This window comes from Podarcis liolepis (assembly GCF_965112155.1).
Source record: "Podarcis liolepis genome assembly, chromosome: 16".
Classification (NCBI taxonomy): Eukaryota; Metazoa; Chordata; class Lepidosauria; order Squamata; family Lacertidae; genus Podarcis; species Podarcis liolepis.
In genome coordinates, this window is record NC_139567.1 from 5,640,133 (window position 1) to 5,666,354 (window position 26,222).

General features: G+C 43.2%; 1 protein-coding gene across 4 annotated transcripts in view; it reads right to left on the reverse strand.

The window, feature by feature from the left end:
• LRRTM4 (leucine rich repeat transmembrane neuronal 4) overlaps positions 1-24,388 on the reverse strand; it is a 425,976-nt gene extending 401,588 nt beyond the window's left edge. For 2 of the 4 annotated variants that reach the window (XR_014520216.1, XM_083480536.1), the window contains exons 1-2: positions 23,439-24,388; positions 19,628-21,223 (exon numbers count right to left, since the gene is read on the reverse strand). Coding sequence is in view for 3 of the 4 variants with exons in the window: in XM_083480536.1 (XP_083336662.1) it covers positions 19,671-21,223; positions 23,439-23,442 (1,557 nt within the window). In the remaining variant the exon portion in view is untranslated. The remainder of the gene's footprint in view (positions 1-19,627; positions 21,224-23,438) is intronic. The other 2 variants (XM_083480535.1, XM_083480534.1) reach the window with 2 other exon arrangements.
• Between the last annotated feature and the right edge of the window lie 1,834 nt (positions 24,389-26,222).

The window sequence follows — 26,222 nt, forward strand, 5'->3', positions numbered from 1 at the left end:
TCCCCTCCTCCTTTGCTCATGGGGTCTGTGGATACATTTGACAAGTAAAAGGGAGAGAGGAAAGAAAAGGAAATCATGTGTAGAATTTGTTTCCATAGGCAAATTGCTGCTAATTTTAAATTGCCAGCAACTTGCTTCTTGGTTTGATTTGTGCAATTTGTGTTCCCACTGTGAGAACACAAGAACTCCCTTCATTTCTCCATTTTATTTCATGTGTAACATTGACAAGGCTTTTGAAATCAAAGGCTCGTAACATATGATTTAGAGGCTTTGGGAAGGGGAAAAAAATCATAATGTAGGAGAAAGGGGGAGAAAGAAAGATAAGAAATTTACATTAAAATCATGTAGGTTTGCTGCACTGCAGAAAACCACTGGGACAAGTTGGCACCTAAGGAGCTGCAGGCAATTCTCTGTTACATATGGATATAGTGTAGATATTTTAAAAAGAACTTTTTAAAAAAATCTCAATATCAAACTAAGACAAAATGGTACAAAACTGTGTGTTCATAAAGCTCAAAATAGATCTCAGATGGCACTAGTATGTATGTATGTAAGGCACAAATCAGGAGACTTTTCTGTTCATCAGGTATTTATGGAATCGCCTGAAGAAGCCTTCCTAGTCTTATTGAGAAGCATTTTTTAATTCCTCAGGTGCGTTATCTGATCAGGAACCACACCATTCTGCTCTTAGAAATCTAAGAAACCCAAAGCCCTGCTGGGTGCAAACTCTGAGTGCTCTCCTTGGAATTTATCAGATGTTCCACCCAAAGAAGCTTGGATTAGACAAAATCCAGTGGCAACCATAGCAAATCACAACTAGGCTTTGCTTCAGCTTAATGCAGGTAGCATCTGCAGCAACTCAACATTTTTACTTGGCTATTTTGTTTTCTTTTAAAATAAGATAAAGGGGTGATGATCCACACATGCATTAAAATGAGCTGGTCAAATGGACAAAGCCACTTCAAACTTCAGGCAGGTGATGACATTATTTAATGTCCTCCTATCTTAATAGATCAAACCAAGAAAAGCATCCATATTAGAATCAAGATAATGGCAGTCAGGTGATTTTATCTTCAAGGTGCCTTGCAAAAGCACCACAAAAGACAACCAAATGCCCCAATTCTCCATTTATTGGCAGGGAGTGAGGAGGTAATGTTACTCAGAAAAGTTCTGCTGGATGACTGAGGATGCAATGGCAGAAACAAAATAGCCCCTTTTTGCCTCAGTCACTACCACACGTAGGCACAATTATGCACTCTAAGTTGTGTTAATACTTGCAGTGGGTCTTGTGCCAGTGACGTGACAACTATCATCCATCTTGTTCCACTGTTTGCAACTCTGTAGAGCACCAGGGCACACTGCAGTCTCAGCAAGGAGGGTCTTCAGGAGCAATAGTGCTCATTGTCCTTCAACCTCACCACTCCATAGAGAGACAAGGGCCTTGGCACTATCAACAGTTCTCCTCACTGGAAATAATTTACTGGATTCCATAAGTCTCTGCAGACAGCCCATCCAGACAGGTCATCCAACTACCGAGGGGGCCATAGGTTTCCTAGCCCTGCCTTAGACAGAGACATCTTTCAAATTACATTGGCTTTCAAAACTGAGTCTCAAGTGAATTCTGTTTCAGGCTTAATCACTGGGAGTTATACAAAAGATTATAAGGGTCACTGATTTGCCCAGAAAATGTGGGAGGGAGAGGGAGAAACCAAATAAATTTAAGACAGTTGACCTGGAAGTTTACCTATATCTGGGGAGGCATCTGACTCCATGCTATCAATTTGTTCTGTGGAGTTTCACATCTACCCAGCATCATACCACAAATGCAAGAGTCAAGGCAGTGAACACCACTTATAGGTGACTTCCTCCATACCCAAAATTCCTCTTGGCTGGTAATCACTGCCCCCAGCTATCTTTGTTTGGGTGCAAAGAAGCAGAAAACACCATTCCTCTCTGCACAGTCTGAGAAAGGCATCAGTAATTGAACTAAAGGGATCAGTGCTCTTATACATTCCGATATCTGGTTAGGCGAATCCGAGTAGACAGTAGCCTTGAACCATGAGCTGAAGTAGGCTTCCTGTGCATAGCCAATGGAGATGTACATCTGAATCCAAATCATGATGTGCATCTAACCCACTGAACTGAATGAGCGCATCTTATGATGGAGTTGGAAATATGCATTGGTGGTGCTATTTGTTGTGTGTGACTAGCTACACACTAGATGGGAGCCAGAGGCTGGACAGCTATTTATTGAGAATGCTCCTGTCCTGGATTTCCTGCATCAAGCAGGGGGGTGGGGGTGGACTAGACCCTTCCAACTTATGATTCCGTGAAACAGTCTATTTACAGCTTCTATCACTTTCATATTGGTTCAGTCATAGTCAGTAGAGGCTGGTCCATTAGGGATGGGGTCCATCCCACAACCTCATTCTACCTTCAACCAGCTCCCACTTGCTGCCTTCTTACTTAAATGTCAGTCCAGGGTGACTTCTCCTCCTCAGTCTCAGTGATGCCTTTGCAGAACTCATCCAGGAAAAGGACAGGGACAAAACATTAGTTGGTTGTATCACTGGCTCTGACTTTACCCATTTCCCTGTTTTCTGCCCTAACAATCCCAGCAGACACTACCCACCACAGCTCTTGTATGTCCTGTTTTAGCATTAATCTGTTTTTTATATTGATCTGTGCTTTAAATTAATCTCTTAAAGTACAGATTCCTAAATGTATTTTCTTCCATTATGCACGTTTCTATTTTATTTCATTCTATTGCTAGAAATACCCATTATAAAGTATAGGTGTAGATATGGTGCTAGAACATTTGGGATGTGAAACTTGCCATTCACACTTTAATCTGAGAGGTGTGAATCAGGTTTGCATAGATCAATGACTCAAGCACCTGCGAAAATTGAATACTTCAAACATCCCTAATTTGAGCCACCACCTACAAGAGTGTTGTTGAGGGTGACCAAAGGGGGGATTTCTGCCCTTCTGTCTCTATGTTTGTTTCATGCTTTGCTCTGCTTTGCATTCCTCTCCTTCTGAGTTCTTGTACAACAGTGAAAATTTCTAAGCACAATTCTGAAATTAGAGCATATGTGCTTTGCCACAATTCCTTCTTTTCATTTGTTTCTTTCCCCTCTAGTGCACATCTGTGCATTGATAACGCTAAAGTCAGGCAGACTGCCACAAATACCTTACATCAGAGATGTCTCCTTCCAAGATTCTTTGTAACCTCACTGACCCCACATAGTATTATAATGCAGACTAACTCTCAATGGCACACTTTTTGACATGCTTGTGCAGAAGCTGGTGTACACATACTTTAACTATTTACTAGGAGTCTGCACAGACCCCGAGATCTGGTTTTTATTTCTACCTATGCTTTATTGTTATTTTTAAACTGATCTGTTTCTGAGTTGCTCTGTGCTCTTATCACTTTAGACTGTAATATGGCTCTTGGTTTGTTCAGTATAAATGAACTTCTTTATTTCCCTGTTCACTGTAAAGGGAAAATTTAAAATGCAACATTTTCCCCATTTGGGCCAAAATGGATGAAATTTATAGGCGCAGGAGCCTCTGTGGAGTGGATGAAGTCTGCCAAATTGCAGATAAATAGTTCCAGTGCTTTTTTTTGGGGGGGGGGGGAGTAATTCACTTTACTCTGTCATCCACAACTGGAGTTGGAAGCATATTTCTCTCTTTCTCACCTCAAAATAATTAGGGCTGATTGAATGGTGTACATGCTTATGTGTTTAAAAACAAACAAACAAGAACCTTGAGGTTTCACAACTGCCTTTGTTTTTCTCCTCCTGATAGGCCTTTATAAGTATCTAATAGGTCTTACAATGTGGTGTTTTCTAGATGCTTCCTGTGGAGTTCTGAAGAATGCTGGGATTTGAAAAATAAATAAATGAGGATTTTACCTTTGTTTGTTTGTTTGTTTGTTTGTTTAAAAAGCCACAATTACTGTTCTTTTTTATATATAAAAACCCCCTCACAACAATAATAGCACACAAACTCCAATCCAGAGCTCTTCAGTGCTTTGCCGACAATGTTTAGGACAGCTTCACCTTGCAATAATTTGCAGATCTACAGAAACTCAGAGATACTGTATTTTAAAACATATGGTACATAAAGCAAAGGAATGGAGCAGCACAATGACAAGAGATGGGGGGGCAATCCAAATTGGGGAGGAGTTGTTTACATTAAGCTTTGATTTGGGGGCAAGGGAAGGAGACCCTTGAATCATCCCAATTAACATCTTTAAACCACGTCCCCCAGCACAAAATGCAGACTTGATGCACACCCTTAGTATTTATGATTTGGATGAGCTAATCCTATAACTAACCTCTGTTATGTTTAATATTTTTTCTGTCTCTCTGAGGTCTTCCTGCCTGATACAACTGTAGCAGCAAATGGCATCAGCTTCAAAGAATATCAACCTGCAAACTGCAACGTTTTCTCAGTGTTCTTAAAGGCAATCCATATTCTGAATTTTCAAACACAAAACTGAGTTCAAAAAAGCAAAAGTAAGTGTAAAACATCACAGAAAGCAACTTTGCAGGAGGGGGTCATTCCCAGTCCTAACCTGGAGCTGTTGGGGATTGAATCTGGGACATTCTGCATGCCAGGCTGCAAGGCAGATGTTCCACCACTGAGCTGAGGTCTATCAAATTCTGAAGAATGGAGTGTCTGTGTTTCTCTCTCTTCATACAAAGTGAATTCAAAGTTTCTGCTATTCAAAATAGAATTTCATTGCTTTCAAAATCTCAGATATCAGAAGTCTGAAGAAAACATTTTCAAGCTTCAAGGCGAAAGTAGAATTACTGAAATGTCAATCTTAGATTCAAAATGAAAGTAATTTCATACCAAATTTAGCAGGCTGAAGCTGCAAATCTGACAAATGTTTTCAATTCAAACTAATTTAAACATTCGCTTTCTAGAACCAAACACATTCATTTCATTTCTTTTTTTTTTCTTTTTTGCAATCCATTTGCTGGTTCTATGATACACCTGCCTATGAACTAATGATGTTTCTTTCCTCCGGGAGAAAGAAGGTGGGCGGCGAGATTTGTTTTGAAATGCTGCTTTAAAGCACTCATACTTGAAAAGAACATTCAGCCAAAAGAATGGGTTGGGATAGGGGGGGAAATACTGTTTTGTGTGTGTGAGAGAGAAACAATTGACCATGGTGTGTATAAAATAGGAGATTGTCAAAATGAACCAATGTGCTTGCTTTGTTTGCCATAGAAATGCTAATGAAAACAACCTTCCAGTGACCATGAACTCCTGAACTGAATCCTGGAGGATTCCATGGAGCCAAGAGACATGGAAGAAGCCAGTCATAGAAACACAGTTTTTAAAACAAACAAACAAACAAACAAACAAACAAACAAACAAACAGGTTGTAAGATGCATAGGCCTTTTCACATTTACCATTTATAGTGGCAACATTAAGGACTTTTATTTATTTATTTATTTCTTAGTGTGCTACCATACAACATTATCACTTTTCAGTTAGTATTCTGGAACAATATACTAAAGAACAGGGGTCAGCAAACTTACTGCGTCTCGGGCCGGTGTCTCCAGCGCCTACCGTGCAGTGGGCCGGAGGGTGGGGGAGCGCATGCCTATACAAGTGCGCACATGCTAAGCTATTTCTGGTGCACTTCCAGATGGGAGGAGCACCAGAAATAGCTTGTACGCATGTGCAGGGGCCTCCTCCAACCTCGATGTGCACCGGAAGTAACGTTTGTGCTTGCACAAATAACCCTTGTGCACGTGCACAAGCTATTTCCGGTGCGCCTCTGACCTGGAAGTGGGCAGCCACGCAGCGCAGCACCGGTAAGAGCGGACAGTGGCAGCGGGCGGTGGGGGTCACTGCGGGCCGGAGAAATGAGTCCCTCGGGCCTTATCCGAGGGCCTTAGTTTGGGGACCCCTGCTAAAGAAACTCATAACAGCATAAAAAGAGCCTGCTGGGTCAGGCAATGGTGCAACATCCTGTTCTCACTGTGGCTGACCAGATCCCTGTGAGAGACCAGCAAGCAGGATTCAAAAACAGGAGCCCTCTCCCCCCCCCCCCCGTGGTTTCCAGCAACTGGTATTCAGAAGCATTGTTGCCTCCAACTGTGAAGGCAGAGCACAGCCATGGTGGCAAGTAGCCATCAATAACCCTCTCATCCATGAGTTTATCTAATCCTCCTTTAAGGCCATCCAAGTGAGTTCCATGGTTTAACTAAGCAATGCATGAAGAAGTATGTGAAGGACTTCTTTTTCCTTCTTCCGGGGAGGGAGGAGAATCATTTTTGGGTGGAAGATCCAGAATAGATCCTCAATCAAGGCCAGCCCTTCTATGAGGCAGAATGAGGCAGCTGCCTCAGGCGGCAAATTCTGAGGGGCAAAAAGTGGCTAGAAATGCTCACCATGTGGTCTGCTCTGGAGTCCCTAGGCTAGTGTACTGACCTAGAGAGTGTAGTAGAGGACTCTGTTCCATCATTCGATCATGACCTGGTCTCCACATGACATTAAGCCAACCCTTAGAGCAGCTCACAGTCTCTTTGGTCCTCTTTGGTCGTTTACTGCAAGTCAAGGTTTGGCTTAAGGAAGCTTCATATCTGAACTCCCACCTCCTTTTTGCCCCAGTGCTCTTTACTGCTGAATCCACAGAAAACCTGAATGGCCATTTGTTCCAATTCAGTGCTGAAGAGCAGGTTTCTTGGGGAAAGTGGCAGGACACACACACACAGCACTCAGACACAGAGCTTTAAAACACTGACCTGTGCCTAAAAAACAGTGGGGCAAAAGATAAATGTGGGTGGGCCCTGCATGTTTTGGTATGTGTGTTAAGAAAACAAATGACTCTTCACTTTATGACAGCATTCTCAGTGTTTCTGTATGACATCCTGGTAGATTTGTTTGAGATATTAAAGTGTGGGAAACAACCAGGTCCTATAGAGGAGGCTTTTTCCTCTAGCACCAGCTGTCCCTGCTGGCATCTGTCACTACTGTCTCAAGCCCTTCAAGTCTCCAGCCTCCTCCATTGATTGTTTAAGTTTTGGGAAAGGAGTAATTGGTGGAAAGGGCTAGTGGAGACCCCCCCGGCTTGTATTATGAGCTAAAAGGTGGCTCTCGGGGAGGAAGAGGAAAGCGTTTCCCAAAAATTTCTTTAGGAAAGCTCAGGAAGCTTTGAGGGGAAGGGACTGAATTGTCACTACTGCTGAAACTCACAACATGGCGGTAGAGCTCCACACCCCAAGCCCTTCTGCCCAACAGCTGGAACAATGAGCACTCGTTGGCACCCCCATGGTGAGCAGAATCTGTGTTCTCCTCTCTCGTACTGCTGGCATAAAAATGAGGGTCCTGGAGTGTGAATGGTGTGAAAACAATATATTGGGCCTCTCCAGATATCCCACTGGGAAGGAAGAACAAAACCATCTGGGTGTTTGTTTGCTGTCTGAGTAGAACCCCATGTGAGTGAGTGAGTCCCACTTGGAGCAGAACATTGCTCTTCCTTCTCAAGCCATCTTGCTCCCTGCCAGGTCTGGCATGAAGAGAATAAGAAAAGGCAGAGGAATATTTTACTTCCTCCCTCAAATGAACCTCAGGAGCATCATTTCATTTTTCATTCAGAAGCGAGTGGAAATCCCAGTTACAAACTCTGGAAGGGCCAGCTCCATGTTTGGGAGGGGCCTTAGGCAAGGCCTGCTCCATGACTCCCCTCCTTCCGTGAATCTACCTCCTCACCACAGTTATGACCAGCTGTTGCTGATGCTCCTCTTCTTTTTCTCTGCTGTCTCCTGAATTGCTTCTCTGGCAGAGAGCCAGTGAACCATGAGGAGGTGGTATCTCCTGCTCTACCTTCTAATCTCCACTATTGCCTGGAGTGTGAGACAGGGGAACAAGCAGCTCACAGTGGTGAAGAGGTGGAAAAAGGAGGCTGTGGTCAGTGGACCCCTGCTGGGGTGTGGGCCCTCAGCATGTGCCTGGCCGTGCCAATCCTTGATGCCAACCTTGATATCTAGATTCATATCCCAAAGGATTTTTGAAGCTTCTCTAAGGTGGGGGGGGGTGTTGTTTTTGTTTTCCAGGGGTGGTGAGCAGCAGGCAAAGCGAATGCCAAAGATGGAGCCTGTTGCTGAGAGATTTCTGACTTTTCAAGCTAAAGGGGACTAAAGTATGCAATGTAACACATAACCATTATTTTTGTTCCTTCAACCTTATACCTTCTAACACAGCTTAAAACTAGTCATTACCTCTTTTCAGCAGGTGGCAGCGTAAAGTAAAAACAGGCTCTGCCGTTAAAATGAGCAGGTTGTTCCACCTCACATTCTTTACCTCTCAGGAAAAGCAATGAGACATTTGCAGGAAAGGTCAAGCTTACGGAAGGTTCTGGACTCATTTCCACAGCAGAGTCATTCATTTTCTAAACAGTTCAGGGCATGAAGAGCTAAGTGCATCCCCAAGGATTCTCTTTCTCTCTCCTCTCTCTTCCAGAGATATTTCATGCCATGTCACAGTCTTTAAGGCACCACCAGATGCCCTGAAGTGTTATTAATTTGAGTCAGGGTTAACTAAGCTCAACTCTGGTGTCTGTATTCAGTGTCAAGCTTCATATCTGAAATGTACTCATATGGGTTTTATTTCAGGTTTCTGTGAACAGGGCTATTAATGTGGCTGCCATGATGCTGGGTTGGGGAACCTTTTTCAGACTGAGGACCGCATTTCCTTCTGGGCAAGCTTCTGAGAGCCACATGTCAGTGGTGGGGAGGGCCAGAGGGAAAAAGTGGGCGTTACATTTCTGCAGTAGGCTAGTTTCTACACATATCTGTCATCCATCTATCCAAGCAAGCAAGGAAACATTCCAGCTGGGCAAAAATACTCACAGAGGGTGCAGAATAGGGCTGGTGACGTGTGTGACTTGTGAAGAGTGGTTAAGGAAGAGGTGTTAGCTGAGGAGAATCCAAAGAGCCACTGCCTTGAGGCAATACCTGGCCCATCTCTTAGAAAAAAGAATGTTTATAGCCTGTGGTATTCAGGTGTGGATCAGAATTGGCCTACATAGTCACTTACAGACTCATTCCTAAGGCCATTTTCATGGGAGGCAATCTTACTTGGCTACAAGTGATCACCAAAGAAGATTCAGGTGATGTATCTCAGTGTATCCCTAGCCGGAATTAAGATTGCCGGAAGAAATATCAACAACCTCAGATATGCAGATGACACAACCTTGATGGCAGAAAGTGAGGAGGAATTAAAGAACCTTTTATTGAGGGTGAAAGAGGAGAGCACAAAATATGGTCTGAAGCTCAACATCAAAAAACAAAGATCATGGCCACTGGTCCCATCACCTCCTGGCAAATAGAAGGGGAAGAAATGGAGGCAGTGAGAGATTTTACTTTCTTGGGTTCCATGATCACTGCAGTTGGTGACAGCAGCCATGAAATTAAAAGACGCCTGATTCTTGGGAGAAAAGCAATGACAAACCTAGACAGCATCTTAAAAAGTAGAGACATCACCTTGCCAACAAAGGTCCATATAGTAAAAGCTATGGTTTTCCCAGTAGTGATGTATGAAAGTGAAAGATGGACCATAAAGAAGGCTGATCGCCGAAGAATTGATGCTTTTGAATTATGGTGCTGGAGAAGACTCTTGAGAGTCCCATGGACTGCAAGAAGATCAAACCTCTCCATTCTTAAGGAAATCAGCCCTGAGTGCTCACTGGAAGGACAGATTGTGAAGCTGAGGCTCCAATAGTTTGGCCACCTCATGAGAAGAGAAGATTCCCTGGAAAAGACCCTGATGTTGGGAAAGATGGAGGGCACAAGGAGAAGGGGACGACAGAGGATGAGATGGTTGGATAGTGTTCTCGAAGCTACCAGCATGAGTTTGACCAAACTGCGGGAGGCAGTGGAAGACAGGAGTGCCTGGCGTGCTCTGGTCCATGGGGTCACGAAGAGTCAGACACAACTAAACGACTAAACAACAACAACAACATCACAATGAGAGGCAAGAAGACCCAAGAAGGTGCAGTGATGGTCAGAATAAATAAAAAATCATGCTTACCCTGCTTCCCTGTCACATGAAAGGAAGTCGTAAAATGCAAAAACTGAAGTTTTGAGAAAGAGAAAGTCACAGAGAGCTGTATTTTGGGCTTTGTAAGCATCCCTAGTATCTGACGTAGGAGTGGTGGACTTTAGCTGGCTGTTGACAGGTTTAAGCTGTGCCCCCGCCTACACGCCTCCTGCACATTGCAGACAAACAAATGCAAATATTCCAAAACACCGATAAGAATCCGAAAGAAATGAAAGTCAGGTAAGCACTGTGCCCCTGAAATGTTTTACTACTCAGAAAACAGGAGCAGAATACAGCAATATGAACAGATATTGTTTCACCTGAGTTGAAACAGAGTATTTTCCTTGCGTCCGAGGTTGTACAGCGATTCTGCACACATCAGGGGTTGCAAATTTATCTCAAACCTGGATCTCAAACTTTGATTAGAATGGTAACCTGGGTGCTATGCATACGATTTGATTATATGAAGCTGCAAGGTACTAATTTTGTATGAGAATGCCTAAATCAATTATTTTTTAAAAATAATAATAATTATGATTTAAAATTATATTCTAGGTAGCCATAAATGCTATATATGATTATGACATCTAATTTGCATAAAAGAAAAGTTAGACTAAATATGTAAAAATCTTAAAACAATATGTGCCCAGTTATTTGAGTGTGTGGGTGAGTGAGATTATGACTACTGCATTATTTCGGGGAAGGACAGCCTGTGTCATGTTAACCCAGAAACTAATACTGATCTTCCCACAATTACTTTGCAAGAAAAGCAAAGCAGGTTTTCCCCCTTCTTTCTTTTGTGCTGATTGTACACTGGTGTCATCTCCTTTCTTCGCTCTCCTCCAATTTTGTGCTTCCACAACTGGAAACAATAGAGAACAATTATTTCTAAGGGATCTTGGGTCATGTTTTTAAGAGTTCAAATTTCTTAGGAAAGCTCAAATATCATCAAGCCTTACCAAAAGCAATGAAAACAGGTGCTCCTATTATGCTACTGAACACACACACACACACACACACACACACACACACACACCCCCCACAGTTGCTGTGTTGGGTATAAGGACTTGGATGGAAGAACAACTGGCTAGCACCAGAGTTCACCTACGTGAACAGAAAGTATGACCAATGCCTAGAGATTTGTCCACCTACAAGAGCCTTCCTATATATTTCAAGGGCCGAGTCAAATGTCCTTCACCTTTGCTTTTCATATCAAAATAATTCCTCGAGCCCTTTAAAAATCATTGACCAGAGTTAACAGCAATTAACATATCTTGACTTTGCAAGGAATGTTGACTACTTTGCTCTGCAAGAAACAAGGGGAATCCTCAGACAACCAAAAAATAAAGATATGGGGGGCTTTGGAGGAACATAAGAGCCCTGCTGAATCAGGTCCATCTGGTCCAGCATCCTGTTTTTACAGAGGTCAGACAGATACCTCTGGGATGACCGTAAGCAGGAGATGAGCTCAATAGCATACACACACACACACACACACACACACACACACAGTTGAAACAACCAGAAAACCTTGTCCATGAAAACGCAGGTGCTTTATTAGGGAAAGTTCTTTTATTACCCTGATCTATATGTAGGACCGTGCAGGGCACCCAAGCCCTGAATCCTGGGTGGCACCAGGCGCCCACCGCTGAAGCCGCCTAAGCTCTTAACTATCTACCTGTGGGGGGGGGGAGAAGCTGTGTTTCCCACATGCAGCGCCATTGGAGGAAGTTGCGCTCCCGCCAACTGGTGGGTGGACGGGCGCACAACTTTCCCCGATGCCGCTGTCTGCGGGAAATGATTTAGCCTGCAGCTGTTGGGGGGGGGGAGAACTTTGGGCCATCTCTCATCATTTTCTTAAAAGTGAGACCCCCAAAATGGGGTGGGTCCTTATACATGGGAGCACCAGATGGAAAAATACGGTAATTTCGGGGCTTAACTAAATTTGGGGGCGCTGGGTGGATTTTTGCACCCCAGCAGCGCATATGCTAAAGACGGCCCTGTCTATATGATTCCACTTTGTAAAAACCAACTCATGATTCCTTCTTACAACATACTATTCCTTCCAAACATAATTAAGAGATACCTTTGCCTTGCATGTTTGCTTATTTAAAAGTGTGTGTGTTTGTATAGCTATCCATCCAGCTATATATCATGTACCCATATCCCATGTCCAGTTCTTACAGTTATCCACCCTTTGATTCATTGCTTAAGTTACTAGGCAGGACCTATATTCCATATGTCTTTAGTACCACAAGGTGTAGATCTACCTTTTTATTACTGGAACTTGGTAGCTATGGAGACAAACAATATTAAATTCAAGCAAAGCACTGCATTTGAGCAATGTCTTGCTAACATTATATTAGTTGCTTTCATCTCACTCGCTGGATCATCACCTTGTCATGGTGAATGGGCTTGCATGTTCCTATGATCTGAAAATTTTTACACATCACTTGGGAAGACAGGCAAACTAATGTCAGTGTACTGGAAGAAGCAAAGATCACAAGTGTCGAAGCAAAGATTCTTCAACATCAACTTCGTTGGACTGGTCATGTTGTTCGGATGCCTGATTATCGTCTTCCAAAGCAACTACTCTATTCTGAACTTTAAAATGGAAGGCGTAATGCAGGAGGTCAACAAAGAGGTTTAAAGACTCCCTCAAGGCAAATATTAAAAAATGTAGTTTAAACACCAACTATTGGGTAATACTGGTCTGCAAGCCCTCCATTTGAAGAAAAGCCTTTATCAAAGGTGTCATGGACTTTGAAGACACTTGAAACCAGGACGAAAGGGAGAAATGTGCTAAGAAGAAGGCACGTTTGGCAAACCCTCACTGTGATCAACTTCTGCCTTGAAACCTCTGTCCCCACTATGGAAGGAAATGTGGATCCAGAATTGGTCTCCATAGTCACTTATAGACTCACTATTAAGACCATGTTCATGGAAGACAATCTTACTTGGCTATGAGTGATCGCCAAAGAATAAGAAGTTGCTTTCATGCAACCCTAATTGTCTAGCTGTAATAAAAGAGATACAAATAACAGCCAGGCATCATATTTAGCAGTGAGAAGGGAATGGGTGGTGATTTATTACTGACATGAGCTGAAAATATACCACTCTTCCTGCACAGAATACATGAGATGATATATATTAGTAAGACTAAGGAATTGCAAATATAGAAGCATATGCTTTACTTACTTCATCTCTTTATAAGAAAAGCTTGGTGCATGTACAATGCTTGCTGATTCCGAATTATTACAAACCTTCCAACTTTCCTCAGATGAAAGTAGGGACATTTTATTCTACATCAGTATCACTGCTTCTGCATTTCCTCCTGGTCAGCCACTAAAGTTATTAGAGGAGACATCAAAAACTGCAATATTTTGAGCACAGAAATCTTTGAATTTATGTATTGCATTTAGGAAAGCCTGAGGGAAAAAGAAACCCCAAATCAATAAATACAACTAAATGTGTGTTTGTTTGTGTAGAATATGCATTTATGAGTATTTATGCATTCATGACTATCATGCATTTATGAGTATTTTGGAAGCAGAATACCTTTGAACACCCATTTTTTTGCAATTGTGTTTTTACATTGTGATTTTATCCTGTGAACAAATTTAATAAATAATCCCAGCGTTTATTTTGGGGTCCAGGAACATATAAACTTTTGAGTATGGGAATACATAAACTTCCCTTTTTTCAGTATTTCCAATTTCTGAGCAAATTATGCCTGTATAAACAACTGCAGCATCCTGGTGCTGTGGTGAATCCTGGATGGATCAGCTGCACATACATCCGGCCCAGGCAACCTCTCTCCCAGCTGCCCTGGGACTCCCCTTCACCCAAATGCACAAAACAGGAAAACTCATATCAGATTTCAGAAGGTGCCACCATTTCAGCTCATGGGAGAGATCAATGCCTTTTTCCTGTCCATGTGAGAAGCCAGGCAGGAAGGGAAGTGTTTTTGCTTCAGAGGACCCTTCCCCATCTTCCCAAATCCCCTTCCTCTCTAGGAATCTAGTCCAGTTCCTTTTAAGCCACATCTTTCTCTACATCTCTCTCAAACAGCAGACAAAGAAGAAACGCCCGCCACCCACACAGGTGGCGGTGGCTCAGTGACACTTCTGGTTCCCAAACAAAACTGGCAATGAAAGGGGAGGCAGCAATGCAAAGAACCTGGGCTGATCCTAAGAGGTTTAGATGCAGAGCAGACACTTCCCTTTGCGCACAATGTTGCTGCGCAGCTCATAAGAGCATGCAAATGAGAACCCAAAGTAGGTTGCTGCTTCTCTCTTTCCCTGGCCAGGAGATGGAAGGGGCAATGAATGAAAAAGTGGAGAAAGATTTGAGGTTTTCTTTTTTTAGGGCAGTGGGAATTCAGGGCTCTGCATGACAAAGTGAGAAGCCATGATGGCTTAAGGGTTTGCATGATGGTCCCAGCATTTGGGGGGCAGTTAGAGACTATTTAATTATAGCTAGGAGATTAGAAATTTACCATAAGTTCATGGGTTCCCCTTTCTTGTGCAAGATTCCCTTCTCCCTTTCTGATTTGAACTATGGTTAACATTATAACTGCAACAGTATCCTTGTTAACCATAGTTTTAGCACTAATCATGGTCAAAGCAGGTTTGCATGATACAGTCTGGGAAACCTACAGTTTACATTAAGGAATTATGCATTGGGGCTATAATTCTGCACTCAGTACTAGTATAGGAGGCTGCAGTATTACTTCTCCCCTCCTTCATCAGGGCACCTCTGTGCTTAGTACACCTCAGGTGGACCAAGTGATTTATATCTCATCAAACTTATCACTCTAAACCACACTCCTTCTGCATACAACAGTTTAGCCACAAATTCTATTTATTTTGAGCACATAGAGTCTATTGTTGCTAACCAAATTAGATCCTTGGTATAAGTTCTAGAACTCCTGTTGAAAATTGCCAAATCTCAATTGCATTTTCTAGCACATCAAAGAATTTTGCATTGGCCATTATTGTTGGTAAACGTTCACCTTTCAATAATTATGATTCATCTGTGGCCTGCACATGGCTTGTGTCCTATTACTGGTAACAACACACTGGAGGCATGGGGAGCTCTAAGTATGAAATTTGTCCACTCAAAAATTCTGGCTCAATTTTAATTTGGGTCCATTTCTTTTTTACCTTAGCCTGACTTGAAATGGGGCTTATAACCCCCCTTTGCTTCAATAAACCTCACTTTTCTCTGAGCCTTACCTCTCTTGAGCAGGTAGCAGAAAAGTGTGGAGGACTTACATCCTAGCTCTCTCCTTAAAGGTAAAGGGACACCTGACCATTAGGTCCAGTCATGGATGACTCTGGGGTTGCAGCTCTCATCTCGCTTTACTGGCCAAGGAAGCCGGCGTACAGCCAGCATGACTAAGCTGCTTCTGGTGAACCAGAGCAGCGCACGGAAACGCCGTTTACCTTCCCTATTTGCGATTTGATGTGCTTTCAAACTGCTAGGTTGGCAGGAGCAGGGACCAAGCAAAGGGAGCTCAACCCATCGCAGTGATTCGAACCGCTGCCCTTCTGATCGCCACCCGCGTCCCTTTGCTCTCTCCTTAGCTGGAAGTTATACACAGAATATAATTTCCTCTTAGGAAATCATGGCAGTTCATATTTGAAAACTACAAGCTCCCCAGTGGCAGGATGGTTGATACCTTGAGCATCGTCTGTGTCAAAGCTTGACCTTCCCATTTCCAGGTGATGTTTTTCCCCTACTTGATGTCGGGAATGTACAGGGAAGGCATATATTCAAGCATTCTTTTAAAAGCTTGTTCATGGTTTGATAGGAATCCTCAAGGGTTCTTAGGATGAGCCAAAGGGGACTAACATTTAACTGCCTTCTACTGTCAGGTCAGGGCAGTTAAAAGGTGATGGTTTTGGGGTATCCGGTAGGGCTCTCCAAGTCATATCTCATGCACTGCTGATATAGCACTGAATCTTTATAGCTACATCTCTCTATAAATAATAATATTTGGCAAGTAAGCTGGGTTTGGCTTAGTGGGTCACAAGCTATGCACTGCATACATTGTGGCTTTAAGACCCATAAAGGTGGACAGGATTTATGGCTTTAGAAGGACAATATTGACAGACAAAGTGAAATTCCTGGCCAGATTACTTATTCTGGCTCGATACAATAAGAGCATTTCATTATCTTTTGTGATAGAGCCTTTTCAGTTGCAAATCAGCTTAATGAAGCTATTTATATCTGGGATATCTTGTCTCTGTCAAATGCAAATACTCAAGGGCCATGAGGAAGTAAGAGCACATTCGCTTTTCTCGCATTCCCTAAGTCTTTGTCATGCCCTATTTATTATTTGTTTGTTCGTTTCATTTCTGAATCACATCCCACAAAATATCCCAAAGTGATTCAACATTTATCAAATTTCATGTCCCACACAGATACAGACTGGGATTAAAATATCCACTTAAAAGGCTTTTGGGGAAAGAAAGGTCTTCAACAGGTGCTGAAAAAGTAATGGAGACAATACCAGGCTGCTATATAATGGGAGGGGCTTCCAAAGGCTAGGTGCCCTCACACTAAAGGCCAAGTTCCTACTTTGTATGGAGACTTCCTGATCAGATAGATGGTATCTGCAGGACTCCTTTTCCTGAAGAGAACAGTGATTGGCTGGATGTATAAGGGGTAATATATAGGTATAGTGCCTGGGCCCCTAGCTTACATAGTGGCAGTTTATTTTCTTGCAATATCCATGATGTAGTTTCAGGGATTGTGAAAAATGGGATTTGTGGAAAATGTAAATGGCAGCCTGCCTTATTAATCAGAGACCCACCTTTGTAGGAGGGGTGTAACAGAGGGTACTAGCCACTGAAGCATGGAACCTGGTCTGCAACCAGATATGCCACTGACTGCAAATCCTATCAAACTTGCACTCATTTAGGTAAAGGTAAAGTTCCGTTGGAAAGTTAAATCCAGTCAAAAGCGACTATGGGGTTGTGGTGCTCATCTTGCTTTCAGGCTGAGGGAGCCGGCGTTTGTCCACAGACAGTTTTCTTGGTCATGTGGCCAGCATGATTAAACCACTTCTGGTGCAACGGAACACCATGACAGAAACCAGAGTGCACGGAAATGCCATTTACCTTCCCGCTGCAACGGTACCTACTGGTGTGCTTTCGAACTGCTAGGTTGGCAGCAGCTGGGACAGAGCAGCAGGAGCTCACCCCATCACGGGGATTCGAACCACCAACCTTCTGATCAGCAAGCCCAAGAGGCTCAGTGGTTTAGACCACAGCGCCACCCACGTCCCTTTTTTACACTCATTAACTGTACATATGACAGAAGAGAATTTTCTAGCCCTCAAATGCCATACATAAGTAGTTGTTGTAAAAGTCAGTTTACAGTTGCATTGCTCCTTTCTTCAAAATTACATCAGCGCATTGAAGGAAAGCACAGGCACCTAATTACACACATTTGAAAGAAATGCCCTTGATCTGCTCATTGCTTTTGGGGGTACAACTGTCCAACTGCAATTTGCCTGCCAGCCTGCTCTCATCACTGCCTCCAGGACCCATGATAAGGTTTTGCACTTGCTACCAAAGACCATCCTGTATTTGCCTTTGGAAAATTATTATTACTGCTATGGGAAAGAGCGAATGGTCTTTAGTCTTAGCTTAAATGTTACTTTGGTACTTTTAGCAAAGAAGTCATTTGCAGCAGAAGCCTAAAACAACATTTACAAGGCAACACATATCCTTTGATTTGTTTATGAGACAGTGGGATTGGCCTTTGATTCCTACAAGCTTTAATGTTGTATCATCTTGTTTCATTTCTACATGGAAGAAAAATATCCTAGACTCATTCTATGTCCCTGAGGAAGACCCCCTTCTCTTACTCTGTTGACACTGAACAAGTTCAGTCTACAGTGATCTGTCAAGCATGGCATCTGATATACCCTATGAGCATTACCTAAGCCCCAATAAACTCATATTGAGTAGTTCATTGCGTTCAGTGGGCTTTGAGTAGGACTTATAGGCTTGTTTCTCTCTCCGAGTTTTTTTTTTTGGGGGGGGGGTAGATTGACATAAAACCTGATAGAGAAGAACATTTATCAAACAGGCAGAAAAAATACTTAAAATTATAAAATATTTGGATATCCTTCTGTCCTTTCACTCCATTCCATGGTAGGGTCACTATACCCTGTTAAAATTGTGAATATATATATATATATATATATATATATATATATATATATATATAGTGTGTGTGTGTGTGTGTGTGTGTGTGTAAATGAATTCCATCCAAATAGAATGCCAACTACAATGAAGAAAGTCAATTCCTACAGTTGTGAACCCAGTTGTCATTCCACTAGTGCACATATTAGCTAAGGGTGCTGGCATAAGAAGCCCAAAGAGTCAATGTTGCAGCATAGTCACAGAAATCCATCACAGAGTGTGCCCATCTTAGGTTACACCCAACTTTCTGCACACAAAAGTGGACATTGGTCTGACAGATTTGGGTAAAGGTTATTGCACAACATAGTCAGTCTAGTGTCAATCAACAGAGAGGGAAGGAAGTGTTCTCAGCATTCAAGTGCCATGGTGCCAAGGTGCACAGAGATAATAATAATTACGGTAATACTCTTCATTCCCCCCCCCCACAAGCCCCCTATGAAGCTGTGGGTCCCCAGTTCCTGTGGAGCTGCCTGTCTCTAAGGCAGCAACAAATATTCCTGCCAAAATATACTGTATAAACATAAACCAGAACATCCACCTGATACAAGTGGACTCCAATGAAACAGAGTTGTTGACTGGTTCCTGCAGATCTAAAATTGACACATGAGGCATTAAGCAGGGCCTGCCAATAGAAGCTTTATTTGTTTTCTTCTCAAGTTCTTAATTTCAGCAAAAATAAAAAATAAAAATGCTTATTTGAGTTTTGATTTTTTAAAATTAGAACCACATTTAAATCCACATTTAAATCAAGGCACTTTAAAAAAGACTTAACACAACATTTTCGTTCCTTGCATTCTGAGGAGATTTTAAAGCACATTCCTAAATGCATTGAGGAACTAGGACAAAAATACTGGGAGGAAAGTTCATAAAGTCCTCTGCTTGATAATTCATTTGAAATAGGTCAGAAAAGCCATGGGATTTTGTACTGATGCCCCCCCCCCCGCCACTGCCCTAGGCAAAACCAGGGTGTTTAAGTACTGTACTCGGTTTCTCATCCCCTGTTAGAGACTAATAAAATACAGTCTTATTCACCTCCCCCCTTGATATCAAGGGTGTGGCAGCAGTAATGCCCGTGAGGCCAACAACTTTGAACCAGCATAAAATGGCTAGAGGCTAAAAGACAGGCCTAAATGCCTTCATCATTGCTGTTTATTCCAACCTCATCTCAGACTTGAACAACCCCCTTTCGGGACTGAACTATTGAAAATAACCACAGTCACTTTCCTGATTGCTGTAATTTAATTAAATAACCTTTCACACTGGGCAAACCCAAAAGCAAAAAGGCTCATTAATCTTTCTAGTGATTAGAGACACCTCAAGAGCTTCGAACATTTACCTCTCCTTCCCAGCAGCAGAAATGGATTTAGGAGGATCATGGTTCATACCTCACATTCCCTGGAGCCAGAAATGGTATACGTGCAGGGTCCAGATCCATTAACCGATACATCCATGGTCTCGGAATTTGTCGGCTTGTAGTCCACATAATACTCCTGTAAAGGGGAGTTCATTTGCCTTTCAGACTCTCGAGCTTTTTTCCGGCGCCTCTTCATAAGAGAGTGTTGCTGGAGCTGTTTCATGCTGGCTGGGTAGCGCTTCCATGAGACGTAGATGACCAACAAAATCATAGCCACCGATAGAAAGAGGGCCACACTTCCAGCAATAATCTTGTGAAAGGAAACATGCTCATACTCTGGCTCTGGTCCAGATGTTGGGAAATCTGGAGAAGGATTTGCTGTAAAAGAGGTTGGCTGATAGTCTTCCAGTTTGGGAAGAGTAGGCTTTGGAACAAAGATGGGCCTCTGCTGAGTTTTAGGGGCCTGGTAGGGCTTTTCAGTCACCACGACTGGAATTTCAGCACAAATGTTGTAGGTTTCTACAGCATCACTCACTTTCTCACCCTGGATATGCTTTGGGCCTGCACAAATCATGGTACTTTCCTTGTTTCCTTTGAAGCTTTTAAGCCAATTAAATAGAGGGCAAATGCTCCGAGTACATTCCCACATATTTCCAGAGAGAGTGATGGATATTAAAGAAATCCAGGCATTGACAGTCTCCTGAGAGATGTTGGTGAGTTTGTTGGAATCCAGGTTGAGTTTCTGCAAGTTGGGCAGGCACTGGAACGTCCCAGGTTCAATCCCTGCAATGTCATTCCCTGATAAATCCAAGTTGTGTAAGGAACTCCAAGTCCACGTTAAACCTTGGCTGATGGATCTGATCCTATTCCATTGCAAGTAGATTGAGCGGAGGTTGAAGAGACGTGGAAAGTGAGCAAAGTTGATCTTAGAAAACTGGTTGTGCTCCAAGTGGAGCTCCGTTAGCTTCAAGAGGCCAGCAAAAGCATTGCGGGATAAACTCCGTAGGCGATTGTAGCCCAAATCCAGAAAATCGAGATTGCGACAATCTTGGAAAACTCGAATCGGAACGGTTTTCAATGAGTTTGAACGTAAGTGCAAGATCAAGAGCTTGCGGAGACCTTTAAACTGCTCAGACTGCAGTGCCTGCAGCTTGTTGTATGACAGGTCCAGATTGCGGAGATTGGGGACTGGGTGAAATGTTTTGTTTTGCAGGTGGGTAATTTTGTTGGAGCTCAGAATTAATTCCTTCAGCCTACGGATGCCCTGGAAGGCATCCTCATCTACGGAACTGATGTAATTATGGTCAAGGTATAGCCATATGAGTTGGTGAAGGCCTGCAAACTGATTTGGCTTAAGCTTCTGGATGCTGTTGTACCGCAACGATAAGCCTTGAGACCCTCCGGAAATGTTCTGAGGGATGTCTCTGAATGCATGAGATTCGCAGTACACAATTTTGCCATCACATCTGCAGTTCTTGGGGCAAGCTCGCTGAGCCCCGGTGAGCGTCACAAACAGCACTGTAGGGAGGAGCACCAACACTGCACTCATGCCTCTCAGCTGCTTGATTACATGGAAACCTGCAATATTAAGAAGATGAGAAACATACATTGTAAAACCAAATAAACCAGAGGCTCCGGATGCATCAGTGGGACCTTCTAATAACACAGAGCAAGTCTAGCCTCCTTACCAATTCTTTCCCTATTTGTTTTGCCTGGAGATGCTTGCTCTTCTATCCCTTCTTCTGTTTCTTCTTCCTTCTGCTGTTCCCAGTTCATATATACCACCACACTATTCAGTTACCTTGGTTTGATTTATGACCTTTGAGGAGGAATTTAGCCCTCCCCACTTCCACTTGTTTTTGACTCATCCCCATGTGCATCAGCAAGCTACATCTCACCAGAACATCCTTATTCCTAGGATGCTGGGATTTTCACAATAAACATATTTGTCAAGTCACTGTGATATAGCTTTTGGAAGGAAAAATGACTGACTCCAGGGCTGTTCATAGTTCCTGAAGAAGCAGGAGGTTTCTTAATAAACCAACTTGCTAGTACAGGTCCCATCGACCCCTTATGAATTAGCAACCCAAATTTATAACTGATCTTTATAGTATAGCAAACTAGTAGTCATCAAAACTATGCATATATATATGTGTGTGTGTGTGTGTGTGTGTGTGTTGAAATGATCTTCCAACAGAGTGCAAGGTAGGATTCTTTCATGTGAGCTAAAAAATAATTCAAGCCTGCAGAAAGGTAGATTGGTGTGCATGCCTGGTGTGTATTAGGAAGTCTCAGAGGTAGCATCCTAATAAATAAAGGGCTTCCTAATAATAGTAACACACTTGCATATCTATCTTCATATATCATTGCTTATATAGTGATAACTATCACCTGCAGGTATGTTTTAATGCACAGCGGCATGGGTTTATTTTAGTGCATGTGTATATATGACAGATGTTTGCAGAATAATATTCATTTAGCTTGATGTGAATGGCATACCCCTAGCAGCAACAGAGCAAAACTGAGTCAGATATGCATCAGATTCTAGCCAATTTTAATATTATACATTCCACACGCCAGCAACTTATTGTACTGTAACGCTTCAGTGTGCATGCAGCCCACATAGCCCATGTTTTCTGAATAACTATGAGGGTCTTGCATGCATGTATATTCACAAAGTGTGTGTGGCGAAGTCGGGAGCAGAGAGAGACTTTTTCAGCCCTTACAATAATCTTTGAGCCAGTGGTTCTTTCCAGAGTTGTAATCTTTCTGATGATTCAACTGCATTTTTTCATCAGGAGAATTTTTGAGAAAGAGCTATTGTCTTCTCAATAATAAATAGTTTATGATGATGATGATGATGATGATGATGATGATGATGATGATGAGTGGGAAAGAGAGGGGAGAAAAGGGACAGGACAGAGAGGGAGAACATATAGTTATTTTCTCTGATGTCCCTGGTTGAAATCAAGAGATACTCTGTGTGTGTGTGTGTGTGTGTGTGTGTGTGTGTGTTAGAGCAAGGAAGTATTCCTAATCTAAAGATCTTTTGACTCTTGTTTCTAATCTTTCACTTCAATGGCAAGGCTTTTTCATTTAAATTCTGTTATTTTCTTTTTGCCCCTAAGACAGGAACAGCAGCCAAATAGAAATGGTTTTTGGCTTACAGATGGAGGGGGAAATGTAACCTGTCACAATTGGAGGGGGTGGGGAAGGAGCAGCTATCAAATGACTGCTGGAGATCTAAGCATATATTTTGGGAGGAGTGTCTCCCCCCCCCCCCCAGATACCAACTCAGCCCTCCTGAACGCAGGTCTACAGCAAAATACCTCTTCCTCACTTTGCCTTCCTGCATTCAGCAAAAGGGCTAAAAATTCAGACGTCCCCCAGAAAAGCTTGCTCAATATGAAACCCAGCAAATCCTGGATGCAACATGCATTTATCTACTTGTGTGTGGACAGGGAAGCAAAAGAGAAGCAGAGCTGGGGCAGGAGCGGGGGAGGAGGTGGGGGGTGGATGGGAGAGCAAAATCACTCCAGGATGTATGTATAACTAAAGGATGCATGTCTATCAATTAAGTAAGGACATGCATCGAGAGATTAATCACAAAAAGGGACACTGCAGGGACAGAAACGGAGCAGGGCAGGAAGGGACAAAACACAGAAGCTAAAAATATAATAGCAAGTGAGTCACCTGGCAAAATAAAGCACGAGCGATGCCGTGACACAAAAACGTTATATATATCTATATCTCTTTATGCAGCTGTCCTACAGATAGGGAAAAGTTCGCTTACCCATCCTTTTGTCATCGGCAACTGTGTCCCCTTTTCTTTCCAGCTGTTTTGCTTCTTGTTGGTGAAGATGGTTTTCCCCCTTCTTCCTCTTCTCCCCCCCTTCCAAGTCGGTCCCTCTCCTCTAAACCATCACAATGTTCATGTCACACACAAGCCCAGCTGCCACCTACTTCACCGCCATCCGGCGTGAATGCCAGGAACCTACACAAAGTTCCCGAGAGAGGGGGGAGGGGGACGAAAAAGAATTTAGGGGAGATGGGGGAGGGTTAGGGGATGGGGATGAAGGGGGGGTTGGGGAGGGGGATACAGGACTGGAGGATGGGGTATGAGTGATGGGGCAGGAAGAGGAATGGAGCGGGTGTTGTGGGGGGGTGGGCAGGTTTGTTAACCTCTCAGAGCCATGAAGCACATCAGCCGGAGAGCCATGAGCATCGATGGGGAAGGTTCAGTGCCGGAGCGACGGCGGACCGCGGAGGGAAAGCAAGTTCTGGAGGAGAAAGAAGGGCAGGGAGCTTTGCCCGGCTCCGAGCAGCCCTCTTCAGGCGGCTGCCCCCTGCCATTCCCAGGCACAGCAATCCATCCTCTGGCAGGTCCCCGGCGATGGGCGACGATGCCACCAGGCCTCCAGAGCTGTAGAAGAAGTCAACCCGCCGCCCCCTCCTCCTCCACCAGACCCGCCACCCGCTTTTACTCAAAGCTGAGCTGGTTAGTTTTCTCCATTTAGCCGGTCAGGTTGAAAGTGTTCCCTCTTTTTGCTGTTGTTGTTGTTGGGCTTTTTTGTTTTTGGTGAGCTGTGCTGGAAGAGAGAGGCTGCTCTCCTGTACTCATTCAGAAGGCTTTTCAGACAGCGAGGATGCTCAGGAGCTTGTTGGTGCTAATGTTCTAGTTTGCGATACACTGAGTGCCCTCCACTGGAGAAAACAGATCACATATTAAAGGCACGAACAAGTGAGGCTGTCATTGCTATGCAGACTTCCTTCTTTCAGGAAGGGAATTAAAGACACAGGCGTGCTATTTCAACGCCCACCCCCCTACCCCCGCGCTCCTTTCTGCACCGGCTCCTCTCCCTCCCCACACATCCACACACTTCAGCACCTCTGGACCTTTCCCAGATTATTACTAAATGTGTGATGCCGCCGATTTGTTTGCATTGGCTGGAAACAGGTTCAAAATGAATCAGACCCTCACTTCTTCTTCATTCTTTTTAATTGTCGTTGCAAGGTTCCCATCGAAAAATCGGGAATTCCAACTTTAAACCCCCGAGCATTGTAATTCTGACCCCCCCCCTTCCCTTGCTCTATTTTTCTTTCATCACTTGGACTGGAACGGGGAGCATGGGAAAGCTTTCTGTTTGCAGATTCATAATTTGTGTGAAAGGCATCACTCATGGACTAAAAGGAAATTGTATTGAAAGCAGCTTTTTTGAACCGTGGAGGCACTGAAAAGGGTGGAAGAAACAAATCGATATACAGCACAGAACTCAAGATGTCTAATCATGGACACTTGTTAATATGGACCCTGTTGTGTCATGTTTGGTCCTTCTGCCCCCCTCCCCAAGAGGCGAATGCCAGTAATCAATGGAATTAGCTTGTGTTGCAGGCAAAAGGTCCCAGGTGCAATCTTGTGTGGTGCAGTGGTTAGGATGTTGGACTAGGACTTATGGGACCAGAGTTCAAACCCCCACTCAGTCATGAAGCCCACTGGGTGACCCTGGGCCAGTCACTACCTCTCAGCCTAACCTACCTCATAGGGTTGCTGTGGAGATTCAATGTATGGCACTTTGAAGTCCTTAGGTTTTAAAAAAAGGTGGAATATAAATGCAATAAAAAAAATCCATGGCATCGTCAAGGTAACAAGACCATGGGTAGGACATTTGGAAAAGACCCCTCCCCACTTGATACCATAGTGGAGTCTTCTTCAAGCTGGAGCTCTCCTCGTGGTTTTGGACAACTCCTACCACCCCCACCCAACAATGGTGATGGGAATTGTAGCCCAAAACATCTGAAGGGCCCCCGGTTGACAAAGGCTGCCTTAGTTTATGAAACACCACACTATTCAGGGTAGACAATACTGGACTAGATAGTTGAGTGGTCTGACTCAATATAAAGCAGCTTTAGTTTATATGACAACATGTAAAAATCCAAACTGGGAGACAAATGGAACCCAACATCTAATGGAATATCTATTATATGTTTAACCAGTGATCTGAGGGTTCATGGCAACCTTGAGATCACTGGTTGAAAGAAGATTTTTAAATTGTGTTTACAATGTGTTTATACTGTTTTAAAATTATTATTTTTGTAATCATTTCTCCACCTGCTGCCCTGTTCTTCAGCAGGAAGAACAGGATATAAATCTGGCATGATCTACTGTATGTCTTAGCCTGAATCCCTGAAGCATTTATTTATGTGGTCAGTTCATTCATTCATGTTGCTACCCTTATATTAATATGTACTGGGCAGCTTAAAAACAAAACAACATTAAAAATGTGAGATATAAGAATCAAAACTAACAATATGCAATAAAATGCATGCATCATTAGAGACAGCACAATCAGTTAACAGCCTGGGTTAAAGTACATTAGACTACAACAGACCAGGCTTAGTTTAACCCACAATTTAAAATCCTGGGGGAATAAAAATGCTTCTTCCAGGGTGCCAGTACTGAAAAGGCCCTCTCCTTGATAGCCACCTGCCTCACTTTTACTAATGCCACTGGATTAAGGCCTCTAAAGATGACCTTGGTTTCAGAAGGCGTAAGGGCTGAGGGGGTGATCTTTCTGAT